At 43.7% G+C, this 21574-nt stretch overlaps 1 protein-coding gene across 6 annotated transcripts in view; it reads left to right on the plus strand.

Annotated features, from left to right (window-relative positions):
- lrba (LPS-responsive vesicle trafficking, beach and anchor containing) overlaps window positions 1–21574 on the plus strand; it is a 294320-nt gene that overhangs the window by 117082 nt on the left and 155664 nt on the right. For all 6 annotated transcript variants that reach the window (XM_084068296.1, XM_084068297.1, XM_084068299.1 and 3 more), the window contains exons 34-35: window positions 8976–9040; window positions 11974–12082. In XM_084068296.1, the coding sequence (XP_083924422.1) occupies window positions 8976–9040; window positions 11974–12082 (174 nt within the window). The remainder of the gene's footprint in view (window positions 1–8975; window positions 9041–11973; window positions 12083–21574) is intronic.

Genomic DNA, 21574 nt, shown 5'->3' on the forward strand with positions numbered 1-21574 from the left:
CAGATAATCCTGTACCAGCCATTCAATAACGGTGATAAGGCCTCTAATCCAGTGTTGTCGCTGGCGGTCCGTCACACAGAGAGAGTGGATCCGTCCATCCAGAGTTAACCTGTTTAACAGATGGGGAGCTCCTCTCCTCCAGTCAATGGGTAGACATTGACTTCCCCCGAGCACTTGGCTCCTTCTCCTGACCCTTGGCCCCTCGTGACCTCCTGGCTAGTGCGAGCGAGTAGAGGAGGCGCAGAGTTTAACCCCCCGCAGGCAAGGGAACAGGCCAGGAGCACACGGTCGCACGCAGAATCAATATAATGACCTAAGAACTCTGGGAAAACCATCTGAGGTTTAATGGCTTCTCAGAAACAACCCGGTTTTAGAATTAGACCTAATTACGGCTCGAGTTAATGCGATTTTTGTGTTTTTTCATTTAATTTTACTACCCACTGTTTAAGTTATTAGCATGTATTTGGTACTGTATTGGTATTGAGTTATTTGCAGCGTTAATGTAATTTCTAAGTTGCAGTACTCATTTGGTGCAGTGTTGGTTATTTTATTTTGATGCTTATATATAGTTATTTCTAAATATAAGGTAGGCTCAGGTACTCTCAAAGTGTGAGTATTTCTCGCTGCTGTTCTTATTCTGTGCATTGTTTGTGAGTTATTTTGTTAGTGAGTTATTGATAGATCCGTGGAAGCTGAGGTCGTGCTCCCAGAGATACTCTGCTAGACAAACATTCATACCTGCCTTTGTCCTTTCTTAACCACTTTCATCTTGGGCATGTCATTATAGGTGAACATTTAAACAAATATACATTTTCGTTGTCATTTTCTTTTCTTTTCAATATATTTCAATATTAGCAGATCTGCAAGCTCACAACACATCGCGATGAAACGATGAAAATCTATTTTTTTTTTTTTTTAAATTAGGGCTTAAATAGTTAAATCACATTTGACATATCGCGTTGTATGAACCATTTAGACAACCCGGAGAGGGTGAGAGAAGTGGCCAGGAATGTGGTTAAAAACCAGGGGGGACAAGAAAATACTTTCCCCCGCTCGCTCCCCTCGCAGTCAGACCCTCTGCCCTGCTGCGTAGCCAAACACACACTCAAGGTTCAAGACCGGTGCAAATCAAAGTGTTGTGTTCTTCCCTCTCCTACACTTGTGAAATCCTGAGTGTCAATTTAGCCATTTCTGCACTCTCTGTGTTAAACGAACGCTCAGTATTTTGCAGTGTACCTCCTCCCGTTCCCACGGCGCCCAGCGGCCTGCTACCAGTGCCCCGTTTTTACAGCCCTGCCACGCGGCTCAGTGTTACTACCAATGCTCCCTGACCGCTCTGGTCCTCCCTTCGCCGTCCACTACCGCCTCCCTTTCACTCTGCTCTTAGAGGATATCTGCATTCTTTTAAAAGGTACCTCTCCATTGAGACTCAGGCAAAACACAGTAACACCAACTGGCACTTAATTTTGCAGGCTCCCCGCCGATGCCGGCTATGTAACTAGAAGTGGTGGTGGTGGGGGGGGGGAAGGGGCACTCTTCCTGACAGGAAGTGAGGGCTAGCTGAGAGAAAAGGGGTGGTGGTGTGGAATGGGTGGGTTCAGAGGCTCCTAAGAACATTGAATGGCTTTTAATTTGGCTCCCAACAGTTTTTTTGATTTTTTTTCTCTCCTCTGAATCTGAGCGCCAGTTTCAAGTAACCTGGTGAGCAGGGTACAGGGGTGTCGAAGCAGCGTGAATCGGTGGTTATTTAAACCAAATGGCGTAATCGTGTTTCAAATAAATGAATTTCCCCCGACAAAGCCCTCTCCTACTGACAGGCAGCGTTGCTGCAGTGTTTTCTTACCTGGCGGGTCCCTAAGTTATAAGGCTGTGGAATGTAGTCGTCTGACTCTCTGCCTGGCCGTCCCGCTGACATAATGGGCTCCGGACTTCTCAGCCGCGCTCTGGGGGTTGGAAATTTATGTTTCGCTTTACCCCGTTTCAGAATATTATGACGCTGAAGTTGGTTCCAGCGGGGAAAGAGAGAGAGAGAGAATATTTTCATTTGTGCACCACACAATGTTGTCATTGTCTAGACATGTAATTTATAAGACAGGTTTTATGTTAGTTGGGTGAAGATAATGATGGTGTACCCTGATTTGGTGTATGATGCATACAGTTGTATCCAGATGCATATTACAGATTTTCATCTGGATCAGAAACTCATCCTGTTTCTCCCATGTAGATTAAGAGAATAAATGAGGCCCTGGATCTTTAACACATGATGTCAATGTACACATTAAAATCCACATTTTATCTTTAATTACCAAATTCAAAGAGGTATTTTAATAGTATTAATAAAACAATATACGTAATATGATAAAAAATAAATTGCAAAAGTATTGAATATAAGTGTTTCACATAATAACTAGAACTGTGACAGGGTGGGTCATCTAAAAAGGTCAAATTCAAGCATAGATGCTTGGTTTCATTACTACAGTTTCTAAAACGTTTGTGCGTGTTGAGCTTCATGGTAACAGGGATATTTTCATCGTCAACATCTGTCTCGGAGTGAATGTGCACAATTTCTCAAGCTAGTCACTCTCCTGGACTTGCAGGACATTTTGTTGAGCTACAGAACACACTGTATATGAATCATGCTCTGGTCTATGAAGGTGGAAAGAAAGAAACATGAAGAAATATACGCCTGTAAATGAGTTTCCTGAGAATCCCAAGTCATTTATTTTAAGAAAGAATGTGGTTGGACCATAGTGGTTTATTTTTCTTAAGGAACTGGACTTCTGTGCCATCCAAAACCAAATCACATATTTCACAACACATTTGAGTATTTTTAATGGAGTTCTTCATTCATCATAACATCAGACTGAGATGATGGACTAAATAACAACCATTTTCCACACAAAAAATGGAAAAGAAAAACATTGTTGAGTTCCCTTAACTACACCCTAAAGAGGACACGTCAGTAACAAATGATGTAATAATATATTGCAATTCTGTAACTGAATAAAATGATTGATGAACATAATGCTTTCTTTGAAGCATGTTGGCCAAATTAAACAAAGGTTATAAATCTTTTTTTCCTTATTCATACTTAAATGTTATATTAATTTCATATGTTTGTATTTCCTAACCACTCTTTGATAAAAGTGCAGTACTGCACATCACATGGAAACCAGACAACAAAGGATGCCATACCAATTCAACAACCCTTTTAACAACATGAATATGCATAGGCCCAGTTTTGAAATTAAATTTAGGAGTTACTGCATTACAGCCAGAAGTGATTAACTAAAAATATATCTGCTGTAGAGAAGGAATTTAAACAGGATCTGGTGGAACACTTTGAGCACCTGAGTAATGACCCACAGTAAAAGACTCTGGCTTATAAGTTACATAAATTAATATATAAATAAAATATATTAATGTACTGTATACTGTCACATGCAAACTATAATTTATTATAGTTTGGTGTTATTATTTATGTATACAAATAAATAAGTCAGTTTTGCCCAAAATGGACTTACACACCATGAAGGAAAACCCTTTATGGGTGTTGATTATTAATATTATTTAATATATTTCCTCATTTTCAGTTATATATCTTGTCCATTCCAGCAAGTCCCTCTGTAACCAAATGCACATTGATTATCTGCTGTAATGCAACTAACACAAGTATCATACAATAAGAATTATTATTATTATTACATTTATTATTATTTTTATTATTATTAATATTATTATTATGAATGGCCAAACAGACCCTATTGACTCTTTCTTCCACTCTTTTAGTTTGATAGTGTAGAAATGCTACAGGAGAGTGAATAATTATCAGCATTTCTTAAAAAACGCACCAATTTATATTTATATAGACCTTGCATACATATAATTCAACTCTCTATAAATGCGTTACAAGCTGTGGTAGAACAAGATACAAATGTAAATGCAAGATATAATACCAAGTACCAGTTGTGGTCAATAACACTGTTGTGAATCTGAGAGGTCATGTGGTGACCCTGCAGCGTAAATATTTGGTCTCCCCGGAAATATTCCTTTAGGTGCAAATTTGATCACACAAACACCGACACGAGAGAGTCTTTCACATGTATGTTTTTGTTAAACCAGGCAGCGTCTGTGCACACACTAGCCGATTGCTGAGTGTTAACGCATGCACAAGTGTTAAATGATTCCTGTACGCACAACACACAGCAAGGCATGAGAAAGGAAATGAAACCAGTCAACCTACTCATCAATCAACCATAAGGATAAATCTAAATTATGATTGATTGTTAGCAAATCGGATGGATTACACCACAAATTAATTTGTCTTTTGTCTTTGATGTGATAATTATCTGTATGCGAAAGATAAAAAAAAAGTCAGAGTTGATAGAGAAATGAACAGAATCCCCTGTCCATAAACACGCAGGTCCCATAACTACAATAAACCACTTCCCTGTCTGTCTTTTCTCCGCTTATCAACGCACAAATGTTTATTTCGAAACGTCAAAATATCTCACCACCTCTTACTGAGATGTAAATGGTCATTTTTTAAACCGTGGACACTTGACGGAAAGGTTTTTATCTCGCGTAATTTATCAAATATCAAACATGTTGAGCACAGATGGGGAAAACCCATGCTGTACGTTTCTCTCCTCCGTCTCACTAAATGTCACCCCCTAACTGAATTCAATCCTGATCAAAGGAATACAGTAGTTTTTGGAGATGTATACATGGGCTTCTTTCGTTCTGCGTAGAAGGAGGGGGGGGGGGCTTCAATAGCTCCCATGCAGGCCCTTTTTCATTCTTGACTCTGAATGTTAGCCGTGCCACGTTCGCCACACGCTCATGAGGATTTATATTCTTGTTGTCTCATCTAAAGTTCAATTTCCCCAGACCCTTTCAAAACAAACAAATAGTTGTGATTATGACTGATGGCAGCATGGAGCACAATCGACTTATTTATTTATTTGGGCAAGCCAAGGCCTCTCTGTTTTCTGCGTTTGGGTCACCCCCCCACCCGCCACTCCTCTCTCTCGTTGTGGTGAGTGCAGAGTTTTGAAAAGCAGTTTTTTTTTTTGTGTGCCGGGCAGGCCTGTGTTTCGTCAACGGTGGTAGTGGTATATTTAGAAGTTGATTATGGATAATCAGCTATAATGACGGAAGTGCATGGCATGTGTGTTTAGACTCAGTGCCAGCGTCATCGTGGAGGACAGACCAAACAAAGAGCTGGCTTATTGACTTCACTTTGAGGCTGGCATTTCCACCAGTAGGTCGGAACACACGCACGCATGCACACGCACACACACACACACACACACACACACACACACACACACACACTCACACTCACACTCACATTCACACACACATACACATGCACTTGCACAAATATCTAGACATACATACTGTAGGCACATAAACACAAACTTGGGACAGAAAGAGACACGTACAGACACACATGATTGGATGCCTGTTTATTTAGATATCCACATATACATTTGTTATACAGTACACAAACATTGCTCCGAGCAAAAGATTCCCAAGCGAGACCGTTTAATTTCCCTGTACGTCCCATCGAACAGCGGCAGATCCCCCACGCATGTCGACAAGGTTTCTCCGATGGGGATCAGCAGGACAGCGCTGTTCCTGCTGACCCTATCATCTATAGCGTGAGGTCAGGTTAAAGGTGACAGGTCACAAATGGCTGCTTGTATCCTCTCATCAGGAGTTCTGCGGTCATGGCCTCTATCGCCGCCATAAAAGCCGTAACACTTTGACCAGGGCAGACCACAGCCCCCCCCCCCAAAAAAAATCCAATATTCTATCAGTGACCCCCTCTTTGTCACCAGGAGATGTCCCCACCCCACCCCACCTGATCAGGGTCATTACTTCCTTAATTCAACTAGAATGCCATTTCTCAGCTCATAATGACGCCATTAGTCTCACTGCTACAGTACCTTTGTCCACTGTGCTGAAAATACCAATGGGGTCCCTTGCCTCTTCTTCTCATCAGATATAATTAAAAACAAAGACAAAGAAGAAGAAAACAATCAAAAGGTCATATTTTATTTGGTTTGTGTCCCAGAAGCAGTGCTTAGTAGATTTAATAATGATTTTTATTTATTGGTTTTAGAATGTTTATCTAAAATGCTTTTCACAGTTGCAGGAAAACATTCGCCAGGGAAATACTTTCACTTTCCATCATTTGTATTCCCTAGTTTTCCGGAGAGAGAGAGAATGAGGTCAACTATGAGGTTCTTTACAAGGAAATATCTTTGGTATTCGAGACTGACAATCTCAGCCGGAAATTTTACATTAGACATTAAACATTTAAAAATGCGGCCAAGATTAGTGGCAAAGTTCACAGACATACAGGACTCACATGCTGACTATTACTGTACATGTAAATAGACAACAGACAGCACTCACCAGCTCCATGTTGTGGACTAGGCTAGTCTAAAGTTTTGGCCCAGTCTGGCCTGCTCTGGTCTTACATATATCCCTCCCACAGCAAGCTGCTGCTCATGGTAAATGTCCTTCAACTGGAAGGCCCCCGGGGTGACTCTCACATACTTCCTCCCTGAAGCCCTATAGCCAGCTTCAGCCACAAAACAACTCTGCCAGCACTCAGCTCCAAAACAGTGTTTCCACTCCGCCCAGACTCTCTGCTATTCCCTCTGTGGCCCTCTCTGGGTTTGAATGTATTGTAAACACCATCAATGCCAATATGGCCTGCCGGGACAGAAAGCACTTCTGAATAAAAGGTCTAAGATGTCGTTTGTTGTTTTCCCCTCGTGAAAAGTACAGTTGGTTACAGAGTGACGGTATACAGGCCTTTCAGGGAGAGTGGTTTATGTTGCTTTGCCGTATGATTGGTTCTGATGGGTGTTTTTTACGTTTTGTCCTATTTTTGAGGAGTAAAAGCTGCACACGAAGTTGAAAATCATCAAACATGCGCAAACACTTGTGGATGTGTATTGTGAGTGTTTGTAAATGAAACTTTCCTTCCTCTTTGTAGCGCTGATAGTCTATTTCCCCTCCTGTGGGCTCCCTGGGTTTACTGAAAGACTACTCTGTACATAAACACACAACTTCCCCTATCAGCTTTAACACATGATGAGAGCAGAGTTAAATATGCATATACACACACACACACACACACACACACACACACACACACACACACACACACACACACACACACACACACACACACACACACACACACACACACCCCTAGCCTTTGAAATGGACATAAACACAGCCAAATACGTACTATCAAACTAAATGGCAAGCATTCAGGTACATTTCAGATTGTTAAAGAGTTCCACTTGTTTTTACACTTTATATTTATTTTTAAGATTATTATTATATATTTTTTACTTTTACTCTCTTAAACCGTGTAGACAGGTTTTACTCCACCAGATTCTGTCTTTTCAACTGCAACTTTCAAAGACATTCAATACATTCCAGAGGTTTCTGCAAATTATATGAATGAATCTGCAGTGCTGCATGTTCAAGACGTGATTAATGATTTTATTTAATCTTTTTTTAGACGAGTAGAGCGGTACTTCAAGTCTTTTAACCTGAGGTTTGTAAGACATTTTTCTCAAATCTCCCCTGAGAGGAAGGAGTGGGAGTAGCTGTACTGTGAAGTTCAGACAGGCCTCCTGACCTTGTTGCTTTATTATTCTTTTGACGCTCGTGTCGGAGGTGTTGAAATATTGAACGGAACACGAGAGGCGATGACCGCCGACTTTCTCTCTCCCTCCCCGTTTTTTCTTCTCTTCCCTTTTCCCCCGTCCCTCTGTCATCCGTCGGAGTTGAGGATTTAAAGTCACGCTCGGTTGTGGTTTTGTTTAATTGTTTGGACTGACACCTCCAACCATAACGCCGCTCGGAGAGAGCCGTGGTAAATGGATGCCGTCTCTGGTGATAAATGTGTCCACCTCACCACACTCTTTCCTTTACCTTCTACCTTTACAGTGTTGCGCTTGCACACGGTAAAATCCTCAGTGTTAACCATATGATCCCTCACATCCCTATTCTGGGCATGTCATAATAGGCAAACATTCTGCGAAAATAGCAGATCTACAAGCTCATAACGTGTCAAGACGCGGCGGTTTGTGACACGGTGGGTGCCAAGTGTAGACCAAAGTATATAGGGTTTAAGAGGTTAAGGGTCGAAGGATTTACTGTGTAGTCTGTGCTGCCAAAAGAAGTAACTTTATCTCTTTCCTTTTAATTTCCTAAAGTATACACTCGTACAGTAACCGTACTTGGATGCCAGTTAGTGTCAGTACTACAGTATGACGTCAGTCATCTTCATATTTGTTGTATGCAAAGAGTATAGCAAAGAGACAGATACACAGACAGAAGTGTATACAGTAGATAGTAGGCCAATGCCCATTGGGAATGATGCCTGTTGGGATTGGGAACGCATGCCCCTCCAGTTATGCAATACCCATTGTACACTTAGTGTGTATGTGTGTGTCTCTTTTATGCCCGTATATGGAGATATCTGTCTCTGTCTGTCTGTGTCTGCCTGTGTCCCTTTTATATCCATATAAGGAGATTCTTTTATCTGTCTGTCTTTGTACGTTTATGCCCATATATGGAATTCTGTTGTGTTAACATTGGGTGTTTCACCATGCCTTCATTATTCTTTGATTACTGTCCTTAGAATTAGTTTATGCATGCCCATATAACACACTAGAATGCCAAAAAATACATCACTTTACACGAAACCTAATCTGGGCATGTCATAATAATTGTTGAACATTAGGCAAAAATGGCTGATCTGTAAGCTCAACGACGCATCGCTACGTGAACTTGTAGATTGACTAGTATAGAGCCCTGGGGAACTGGTCAACCAAGTATAGGGTTTTAGTGGTTGATGTGTGGTCACAACACCATATGAATTCACTATGTATTGAGTCCTGGCTTTTGCACTGTACTGACGCTTTGTTTGTTCACAGGAGTGGCAGAACTCTATCCAGAAGAACGCGGGTCTGGCCTTTATTGAGCTGGTAAACGAGGGCAGGTAGGTTATTGAACAACCCCCCCCCCCACACCGCCGAGACCTACCGCCGATCCCACTGATTCTACAGTGTCGACCTCTACTATCTCTTCCCCAACAACACCTCTTCATTACCCTCCCATCCGTCCGTCCGTCCGTCCGTCCGTCCATCCATTCAATGCATCCCTGTCTGTCAACTTCTCTCTACCAACGTACACACACAGACACAGACACACACACACACACACACACACACACACACGCACACACACACACACACACACACACACGTCTCACACACACACACACAGAATGGTCATCAATAGCACACTGTGGCCCTCTGGGCCCTCAGTGTCCCCAAGGCACCGCCGACGGGGGCCTCTATTGAAGGTTCAGGAGAGTAGAAAATCAATGGTTAGACGAAAGAGGAGCCTGCTGGGAGAAGTGAGGATGAAGGGGAGCCTGAGTTCAAGGCTCAGTTCAATACCCGCCGTACTCCCTGAGGGGTTAGGAGAGGAGAGGAGAGGAGAGGGGTTTGGAGAGGAGAGAGTTAGCTGACAAGGATTTTGATCTCTGACTCCCCTGTGAGTCCGGGATCTCGGCCTCATGTCACACAAAGCCACACAGTCCTCCATCATCCCTCTCGTCTTTTTGTCACTGTGTCTCTCCATGTCTTTGTCCTCCCATCCCTCTCTACTGTTTTCTCTCGTCTTTTTATCGTTGTTCCATCCCTCTGTCTATCTGTCTTCCATCTATCTGTTCTTCCTGTCTATCATCGTCTGTAATGACAGCTCAGCCTTCACCCTGCTTTGGGCATTTGTCTCTCACCTTACTACTGTTTTGACCTCTTGCTTTTTCAAATCCATGTTAATGTTTATCGCTTTTCTCTGTAACAGTCTTCTCCTCTCCTAACAGAGCTCTGCCTTTCCTACCGCGCTGTTGTCTTTAGACTGTAACTACCCTCCATTTTACACTTACAGGGCCACACTTTACATTATCGATCGCTGGCTTTTGGCTTTAGTGCAGGCTAATCCCAGCTAATGCTAATGAGGCCAGTGATCCACTCTGCGGTTTACTTTGGGGAGGACAGGGTTTGTAATCCACTGAAGAGGCTGGTTAATTCAGCTATAACTCACTATTATTAGTGACTTAGTGAGGGGATTTACAATGGAAACCTGAAACACTACCCGACCAGCTCCTTGCTTTAAATGGGTGTGGTTTGGTGTACATGTCTGAGTGTGTGTGTGTGTGTGTGTGTGTGTGTGTGTGTGTGTGTGTGTGTGTGTGTGTGTGTGTGTGTGTGTGTGTGTGTGTGTGTGTGTGTGTGTGTGTGTGTGTGTGTGCAATTATGTGCAGAAATACATGTGTATATTTCTGAGTAGAACTGTACATGCCATTGGTTGAGTTGTTGAGATGACAAGAGATCACTTTGTTGAATGGTGTAATCCATGTCATGACAATACCAAGACAAATAACATATAGTCATATGTTGTTAAAATTACTTGCAAAATATCCATATTATCCATATTATTTAATATGATAAAGATGGTGTCATTTACACATTTTATAACACTGTTGAACTGAATAACAACACTGCTACCATATGTCTGACACATGTAAAGACAGAAGTGTGTGTGTGTGTGTGTGTGTGTCCGTGCGCGTACACACCACCAGTATGGATGTCCATATGGGTGTGAGAGAGCAGGGCATCATAAAGAGGTCCAGTGGCTGGGTTATTGATGGTGGGGGGGGATATAGAGGAGGTTATGGAGGCCCCACCACCTCCGCTCCCCTGCTGCCCTGTGCTGAAACAGCAGGCTTGGGTTTCATCCCGGCCCCTGGCCCTTAACCCCCCCCACTACACCATCCCAACCAGGGGCCCCTCCTCCACAGCTCTTGTCCTGTTATTGTTTCACTTTGCGCAGGCCTGACCTCAGGGGCTGTGTAGTGGTTTCTCTGACCAGTTTGTGTGTGTGTCTGACACACACACACACACACGCATAGTCTTCCAGTGACATTTACACAGTCTCTCTCTCTCACACACACACACATGTGTAGTCTCCCCGTCACACACACACACACACACACACATGCAAGCATGTTTTATTAATACAGATAAAGGGGGGCAAGTTACATATGTAGCAACATGGACGGGGTCCTCCCCTCCCTGTCAGATGCATATCATTAACAAATCAATTAGCACCTCCACCCCAGCAAAGGCTCCTCCGCTCCCGTGTCTAAATTTAATTTCCTGCTCATTTAGCACGCTTCAATTTGGTTGTTTCATGGCTATTACATGGCTGTTCTCCCTGGCCTTTGTACCACAACTGCTAAGTTGCGCCAAGTTACTGGGTCTTGTAGTGTTAAATACATGTTTTGAAAACAGCCACAATCGCATGCAGTAAATGACTTCCAGAAGCACTCTGCTTGATAATGTACAGTAAGAGCAGATAACTGTCAATTTAGTTTGTCATTTTTCATATAGTTCGATAATTGTTCTATTCTGTTTAGTAGGGGTGTGCCGATATATCGTTCCGCGATATATCGCGATACGTTTTTGTGACGATATGTATCGTTTTGGGGGAAAAGAATATTGTTTTGAAAAAATTATAATAATGCAAAAACAGAAGTATTTGTTTGCATTTGTTTTTTATCCCCCCCATATATTTTCATAATAAAAAAGCGCCATATATCGTATCGTATCAATATCGTGAGCCCAATATCGTGTATCGTATCGTATTGTGAAATTAGTCACAGGCACACCCCTACTGTTCAGTACTGCAACGATACATTCTATATATGCCAAGGCAATTGTATTTGTATATCACACATCAACAACATGGCAATTCAATGTGCATTACACAGAACATCAAGCATCATGCCACATAGTAAATTGCATTGTTATATACACATTATTCCAGTGTTTTGATCTCTCTCGCTCTCTCTCTCTCTCTCAGATTGCTGAGTCACACTATGAAGGACCACCTGGTGCGTGTGGCCAACGAGGCAGAGTTCATCCTGAGCCGCCAGCGGGCTGAGGACATACACAAACATGCTGAGTTTGAGGTGAGACGCTGCGGAGGGCAGACACCCACACAGACACACCCTGGCCTGTACCACCACAGGCACAAAATGGCTGCACTGTCAAATCCTGACTGTCCATTTAAAGATGTGCTCTGTAACTTTCATGACCTACCCGGGATTCGAACCCGAGTTCCCCACACAAGTGCTGATTATTTTTATTTGTGCTTTATTTGAGCTAATGGAGCATGCCTGCTTGCGAGAGGGCGAGAGTTCTTGAATCCGCATAGAGCACCAAAAATATGCAAAAAATAAATGTTTTGTATTGTAGGAAAATTACATAAACCAAGCATTTAATTATGTTCAAATGAATGCATGCTTCATACAGAAATATATAGCACAGTATTTAAAAGTAACCAGCACACACACACACACACAGATATACGGTACCTTGACTTACAGCAACACACACACACATTTTTTTCATTCTATAAAAACCAAAACAAATGACGTTCTGTTTAAGCAGCGCTGTGCTTGATGTGATTTCCGAAGTATAAGACACAGTATGTGTCTGCAATGGTAAACATTACAGCAGTGCAAGAAAAAACAAAACATTTTACAGCTTTAATTGGAGCCTGAGTTGTAATGTTATATTGTATCATATGTAATGGTGACATGAGGCGTCGTGAGCTCTTTCCTCACCCCTGTACCGTGAAAAAGCAGCTTTATTTACCTTTCCCTGCTTTCTTTCTGTAAGCTCCACGGGAGCTCGGGCCATGTCCTACTGGGACAATAAAGTGTGTTTGTTGCTCTAGGCGTATCGCATTAAGCCTGCTTTGATAGGAGAGGTTGATAGCTTGATATTTTTGTGTCCTGTCAGGCCGTATTTAATGGAAACAGCTGAGAGGTAGCCCAGCTCGCTGACCCATTGGCTAGCTTAGCCCTGTCCGTTCAGCTTCCTGCTCTGTCACTGCGAACCCACAGAATAAATGTTTACTCTTCAAACACAACACTCTGCTGCATAGTAATAATGACACACACACTCTCTCGCACGCACGCACGCACGCACGCACGCACGCACGCACGCACGCACGCACGCGTATACCTGGATGCTCATGGAAGCATGAGCACAAATTCACACAAGCATATACAAGTACCCACACGTACAGTACATGCACATACGTGCACATTATGGACTTTCACACATTCACATATTATGTGCATATATGCACACACTACTCATTTGCACACATGCGCAAATTTGTATACTTATACACTGACGCACGCACATTATACACAGTCACACACATGGGTGTAGATTGAGCCTGGAGATCATGCTTGGCACATATCGTTAGCCAAACATGGTGTAGTTTTAATTTATTCTTGAGCCTCTCAGTCTCGCCACAGAGTAGACTCTACCTCTCACCCCCCACCCTCTTTCTCTCCCCCTTCCTCCCCCCCCCCCCCTGCCTGCTTCCCTTGGCGGCTCCCAACACAAACCTTACCATTCACGTGCGGCCGCAGCACCACACTTGATATCCTGACCTACGGGCACCCCTGTAAATGCCCCCTGCCCAGCTCTGCACTGATGCACGCACGCACGCACGCACGCACGCACGCACGCACGCACGCACGCACGCACGCACGCACGCACGCACGCACGCACACACACACACACACACACACACACACACACACACACACACACACTGTATATACACCATTAGGCTCAGCAAGTCCTTAAATGTTCATTTAACTCTCACTTTCAAAAATGTATTTACACTTCTACACTTAAAGTTAAATTAAATTAACTGAGAGAATAACTGAGTCTTAACTCATAACAAATGCAGATTCTTCTATACAGGTGTTATACAATTAAGGCAAGCCGTTAACATCCTAATATGCCTTGTGGTATGTTTAAAAATGCTGAGCAGGCCCAGTTGACCTCGATTAGATCAAGATGGCAAGAGAAATAGACCCAAGTGACTATGAAAGAGGGTTCATTATTAGGGCACGGATGGCAGGAGCTTCACTCACAAAGACTGCTCAACTGGCTAGTGTTTCACTAAAGGAACACTTTGCTCATTACTCCGCGAGTAAAGTGCACAGATTTGCATTTCAATCCGTGGGGAACACATCAGCGCAAATACTTTCTGAAATTGTGCACATTCAATGACTTAGATGCTCATGCATTAGTGTGATTTGTGGGGGGCATGGTTTGGGTCAATTTGACCCCTCAGAGGCACTGCAAATCTGAACATTGTTATTCTGAGTTGACACCTTTACCTGAGGAAACCACCTTTCTATCCTGATGGGAGTAGTCTCTCCAGGATGACAATGTCCCATCCACAATGGAGTCATTCATACAGTATGCTATGGCCTTCACAATCTCCAGCTTTCAACCCACTTATGGGAGATTTTGGATTTTGGTTAGATTGGAGTTCCATCCCTCCAGTAGAGTTCCAGATCAGCATGTTCAGGCTTTGGTACCCAGCATTGACTGATGTCATTCTGCTATGATTACCAATATTGTGACATCAGGTGTGTACAAAATTGTACATATACCACTTAATACTGTGACCTAAATGTTGACTAACATTGTGGGATGGGATTCTCCATATATGGGCATAATCTGGGAACACAACCACAGGTGTCTCCATTTTATTGGCATGTGATGTGCTGATTTGTACTGACGTTGGGCATGTCCGTATTTGGACTGAGAAGTGCTACCTTATCAGCCTGCCCATCATTGCTGGGTTTATTGGGTTGACATCACGATGCAAATAGCCAGTCCATATATGGCCATATATTCACGGGTGGTTAACGACAATGATTTGCGTATTGCGATGTCATACATTTATAACCCAACAACAGTGATTTGCGCTGGCTTGTCCAGGACACATTTGACAATTTGTGTTGATGTCGGGTAAGTCCAGTCCATATATGGGCTCACCCGCCACAGACAGACACACAGACTGGCAATGTTACATGTATGTGTACACACACACACACACACACACACACACACACACACACACACACACACACACACACACACACACACACACACACACACACACACACACACACACACACACACACACACTCTCACACTCACACATGTATACACACACACATTCTCACAGAAATAATTTCCTGCCCTCTGCTGAGGCCCTGTCCATTATACTCCCTACGGGGGTGTATTTTGCCACTGACAGGAATACGGCATCTTCCCCTCTCTCTCTACCTCTACATCCCTCCCTCTTTCATCCCTCCCTCTCTTCAAACCCTGTTCTCTCCCTTCCTCTCTCCATCTCCTGTCTCAGCATTAAATGCTGCAGACAGTCCTGAAGGGGTTGACTGTGCGTTCAAACCCAGCGTCTTTTCCTCCACCTCCCTCCTCCGGCTCTCGTCTTGCCCCCACCCCCCAGCTTAGCAGTAAAATGTTCTGCTTTCTTTAAGGTTCAAGGAAGGGTCTCTCTTACAGTCAGGGCAAAAGGGGGCGGGGGGACCCATGCAAGTGTTGAAAGTCCATCAGAGGGACGGGCCGGGGAGCGAATGGAGCGCTCACATGTCAGTAGTTTTGGCCTCAGGTTGCCGTGTTTCACAGTCTCCCACGTTCTCGGGTTGTCTTCTTTTTACGTCCGCCTGACTGGCAACACCCGGGGCCTCCTGACCTCGGGTCTGTACCCCGCCTCACTCTGGCTGTCAGTCATTTTTTAGGAAGAAGGTGCACTCTGACTAAACTAGTTGCCCAGTAGTCGTCATCAGCAGAGCACTGCAGGGTCTGGTTTTAGATGCAAGAGATGTGATTCAGCGGATTTCACATAAAGGAGCAAGTTTAGAAAAAGCTCACAATTGTTTGTAATAAATGCCAAAAGCGTCAAAGGTTGTGTGACATGCTGTGTATAGTGTATACAGTAAATGTACCTGATTTTACTGTGCACATGCCACGCCATGCCATACAGCTGTGCTAGGCTGAAACAGGAGAATCATAAGGCGGATTGCTGGCTGAGAGATGACACATATGTATGTCACATATGCACAATACATGACAAGCTGAAATGAGCCTTTTTCTGCTCTAGCCTGAATCCATGTGCACTGTCTGTTCCCATATCCTCATCTCTCATCGCTGTACCTCACGACTCACCAGCATCAGAGCCTCTTTGTCTTGACTCGTCCAGATCAACTGTTCCCAACTTTCCAAATCTATCTAATTGGTGCCTGTGTGGTTTTATATGGGTCCATCCTTTCCACTTCTTTCCATATGTCCTGTCATGGCATCCACCATACAGGTCTTTCTCTGTATGTGTACACTGCCAACCTAGATGGATCCCCTCTGATTAAGTTCATGCACACATCAAGAGACGATAACCACAGGAGCGGTTGATTTGATAGCATTCAGGTCATAGCTGTACATAAGCTGCATTCAGCTTGTGTGTATTGTGCTGGGAGAGGAAGCTGGATGTGAACGCTCTCTGACATGCGTTTGGTAACAGAGTGCCGGCTGACAGGCTTCCTAGGAAACCAAGGACAAAGCTTCCACTTCTCCATTATTTAGTAGTTCAGCTGCTTTCTCCTCTTCAGGCTCACAGCTCTACATTGTTTTATAAAGACATCCTGGACAAGACGGCCTGTGCTTAGTGGTGCCATTCTGCTCACTTCACATAAGTACAGTTTTAGATCAGACCATGTCATTTATGTTTTATCCAAATCTCATGGAAATGAATTCCACATAAGAATCTTATTATTATTATTTTTTTAAACACAGTAATGATACTTTATTTTTTATTTTTTCCTCCCCAATTAAGTCGTTATGCCAATTCATTCCTCCCCACACGCATTTGTGTGTTGTCACTGCTGTAGTGAGGAGCCCCCACCGGGAAGACGTAGAGCCTTTCTTTGTCCTACTCCTCCCGCCCAACGCTCCCTGCTGACAAGTGCCACCCCAGCGCGTAGGAATACATGCAATGGCAATATCACCCTCCCCACGGGCATCCCTCCCCCGAACGCGGGCCAATTGTATTCGTAGACACTCAACAAAGCCGGATGCACCACGGTGGATTTGAACCCACAACCTCCATGGTGGCAGCCACCCAAGCGCCTAAAATCACCTTATTTGAGTTGATTTGAATACAATACAATAGAAACTTTATTTGGAGAGTGACATTACAGAACAGATAAATCACTCATCAATTCTCATACAAAACACTATGTACAAATTGTGTTGTACAAGTGTGATTGTAGTGTTTAAAAGGGCCATAGCATTGCTTTTGTTTTCTGGCATTTTTCCACATGTTTGAAAACATTACATTTTGACCAGAGTAGCGGTATTAGCTGCATGAGCCCATATTGACTTTGTGTCGGTCATGCCGACCAAACCTCTGTGTCATGACCTCTGAACCCTCCTCTCCTACAATACACAACTAATTGAAAGCTGTAACTTTTATTTATTTTATTTCTGAAAACCGATTCAACGCCAATTGCGGTATAGCCTCCCCCCTTTCCCAATTGTCCAATCAGACCTTGATCAGATACCCCCGTACTGTGGCTCAGCCCAAACTATGTTTCACAATTGAATTTGCCACTTAAATGTAGTTGCTCCTCGGTGACCTCTGAAAAGAAGTGAGCCGCTGATAAGTCGGGGGGGCCTCTGATATTGCCGTATTGATTTTTGCCTCCATTCAGCAGCGGCTCTAGACCGAGCCTCTCTCCTGAGCCACCGGTTTCATTTTGCACTGCCACAATAAAAATAACAGGCCAGTGAAACATCCCCCCGGGGGGGGGGGGGGGGTAGTGGTGGGGCAGAGAGGATTTGATATGTTTTGCAGCTATCTCATATTATTTCTCTTCTTCAGGTCAACTGGTTTGTGTAGAAGTAAATATTCATAAATACTTGAGTTACTATGTTACACTGACACAGAGCAGGCAGGTCACCCTGCAGGTTGCTAGTATCACTTCATGACCCCCCCCCCCCACATCTCTCTGTCTGTCTCTCTCCTCTCTCTGTCTTCCCACTCTCTCCCTCTCCCTCTCCTCTCTGTCTCATCATGCTATACAGTATGTTGGCCCTCTAGCCTTTATTTAGAGGGTGGAAGTTAATGGCAAGCAGGGCATCAGAGAAGTGAATTATTCAATAGATAAAAGCATATTTATGATGGCTCTCTGTCAGAGTTCATATCCTTGAGACGGCAGTGATAGAGGAGTGCCTTGATTTAGATAACATACACTCTCCATCTGTCTCTCTCTCGCATCTTGCATCTCTCCTTCTCTCTTCCATTCTCTTTCATCTTGTTTATCTCTATCTCTGTTTTCCTTTTGTCTCTTTTCCACCTGTCTGTTTGTTTTTTCTTTCTCTCCCTCTCTCCCTCCCTCTCAGTCTCTCCTCTCTCTCGCTGTCTCTCTCTCTGGGAAGGGTAGAATTGAGTTATCTGCGGCACTGGGAGTAAGTTATTACAGCGGTCCCAGGGTTAGAACACAGATGAAGATAACTGGGAGGACTGGAAATCCAATTACCTTCTGAGGTTCTCTATCTAATAGGATCCTTAATGTGCAGGAGATCTGCAGATCCACCACACTTTACTGGAGAGAGAGAGAGAGAGAGAGAGAGAGAGAGAGAGAGAGAGAGAGAGAGAGAGAGAGAGAGAGAGAGAGAGAGAGAGAGAGAGAGAGAGAGAGAGAGAGAGAGAGAGAGAGAGAGAGAGAGAGAGAGAGAGAGAGAGAGAGAGAGAGAGAGAGAGAGAGAGAGAGAGAGAGAGAGAGAGAGAGGGGTGGTTGGTGTATGAAGCAAGGAAAGGAAGGGAGAAAGTGCTAGGGGAGGGAGAGGGGATGAGTGAAAAAAAAGAAAGGATGGGCGAGTGGGAGGAATAGAGGAGGACAGAAAAAAGAGAAAAATGGAAAGGTGTGTTTTTATGGGTCTGTTCATTAGAGGTGAAATGTGGTGCTCTGGAGCACAAGGGCAGATGAGAGGGACCAGATAACTGTACCCCAGTCATTTCTTTTCCTCTCTGCTCTCTCTCTTTCTCTCTGCCTCGCTTCCACCCTGTCTCTTTCTCATGCCTCTCTCTCTCTCTCTTTTCATAAACCCTGTTTGCTCGGTGCGTGCCTGTTTAGATGGAGTAATTGAATTGACTGTCTGAGAGATGCCATGAAAGCCCAGACGATAGCGGGCTAATTAGCGCCCGCCGTCATTGTTCCCTCTCTCCCTCCATCCCTCCCACCCTCTCTCCTTCCCTCCTCCGGGCCTGTAAAGTGATCCTCTCCTTCCCCTCCCCAGCCCCCAAGTTAATGACATTAACATTGAGCTGATGCTCATTAGGTTTTATGGTTGTAGCTTTGGTCGTGAACGGCAGAGAAAGCCTGTGCATCTCAGAACACAAAGAGAGAGAGGAGGGGGGGGGGCATAGATGAGAAGTGAGTTCACCGGATCAGTGCATCAGTGCTGCTGTTTGTGAGGAGAAGTCTTTGTTGCACAAAAGGCTGTTTAAGATTAAATGACTCGGGGAGAGGCAACACGATCGGTAGAACAAAGGCTTATACAGAGATATGCTCTCACACACGCACACACGCACGCACACACACAGGAATACATTCAGACATTCACATGCATTTGTGCACACATGCACAACAACTTAGACTCACGCGCATTCACACACACACACACACACACACACACACACACACACACACACACACACACACACACACACTCACACTCACACTCACACTCACACACACACACAGAAAACACCAAAAGCCCTGAATGCTATTTATAACATGTCACTCACGACACTTTGAGTGGCGGCTGCCATCAGCTGTAGCTAGCTGTCATGTAGCGGTCGCTGCAGTGATGTATAGCCGTCACTGCGGGTTGGACACACATCCCAATCCTTCCATCTGTAGACATAACAACACACAAAACATATCATCTTTACATGAACAGTATAATTCATTGGGAAACAACAACCTGTATAATAAAAGTATTTAATGCATTCTAATTTTTAAACGTTTGAAACTCAAAATATATTGTCACTGAAGCAGGAGTGTCTAAGATATATATCTGAGAGAAGGATTCTAGGAACCATTCTCTAGGATATGAGGGGAGGTGAACGTGGTGAAGGGGAGAGGGTATCCCTCAGCTTCCCACTGTCTTGTCAGTGTAATGAAGTCCCCTGGTACCTCCAAACACAGTTCTCATCATTTTGTGTGACCTACCGACCCCTGAGCTTTAAGAAAGACCTTCCTCCTTGTAGAGAAAGGTGATGTCCGCACACAGTATAATGATGTCCTGTGCTTTATTAATCAAACAACCAACGTTTCACCCAGGAAGGCCTTCATTGGGTCTGGGGCTTGGGCAAACGTTGTTGGTCCAGCACAGGTGAGGAATTGTGGGGATGTGGATTTTGTCGCTGTTGGGCAGAAACCTTGTAAGTCTATATTTCATGTTTCTAGTGTTAGTTATTTTTCCAGAAATTAGTGCCCTAGTTATATGACAGTGTCACGTAAAAGTAGTAAAAATAACAGATCTACAAGCTCACGACACATCGCATTGCAATGCATTGTGAGCTTGTAGATATGCTATTTTTCCACAATTTTTTTAAAACATTTTGACAAAGTTTGCCTGTAATGACATGCACAAATAGGGATGCCAGTGTGAAGGTGGATAGTCTGTCTGAGTTTTATAAATATTTTAGAGCTTGTGACTAAACAATTCCATTGGATCAGGGTGCTCGGTTGGCGCAGGGGTATATAAGTCCATGTCCACCACCACGGTGTCTAGGTGAATCCACCTGGGTGCATCCGGCTTGGCCAAGCGTCTGCATACAAACACAATTGCCGGAGGAAAAGCCTGACGGGCAGGGCAGCTTTTGTTGGTACACTAGCAACTCCGGGCTGGGGTGGCACCTGTCAGTGGTGGGGTGTTGAACGGGAGTTTTAGGATGGAGGCAATATGTCCTCCTGGTGGGGACTCTCCACTGGTAGGTGAGCCATTAGGGTAAAATAGTAGTGGCAATACAGAAATGTGTTGGGAGGGTTAATTAGGATAACGAGTGATAGAAATAATTGGCTACAAAAAACAAAAACAAAATAAAAAACATTGGAACCATTAGAACTAGAATTAGGTTATTTTTGACTATTTCCTGAAAAGTAACAGTTTTGAACGTATCAGGTTTCAGTCCAACAGCGTCAATATTCTACCTCTTTAAAAAGGGTTAGTTTACTAACATGCCCCTAACATGGTTTCTGTTCTCTGACTCCAGCTGTATGCTGTTGGTCTGTTAGCTGGTATGAAAACGTTGTTTAGCTGTTGCTTCTTGAACAATCAGAGATGAGTGTGTGTGACCATGGTACTGAATTTATTTCTGTAGGCCATTGATTTCTCCTCCCTTCTCTTTAATTACGTCTGTGAAATCACAGTTTGTGTTTTGCAGTAAATTAGTTTCCCCTGTCATTTGTTGTCTGTTTGGTTACCGCTGTGTGGTACTTTCTCTCCTGCCTTGTGAATGTTGTTGTGGAAATCATGTTACAATAAGTGTT

Source organism: Gymnoscopelus microlampas (assembly GCF_963454915.1).
Source record: "Gymnoscopelus microlampas genome assembly, chromosome: 2".
Lineage (NCBI taxonomy): Eukaryota > Metazoa > Chordata > Actinopteri > Myctophiformes > Myctophidae > Gymnoscopelus > Gymnoscopelus microlampas.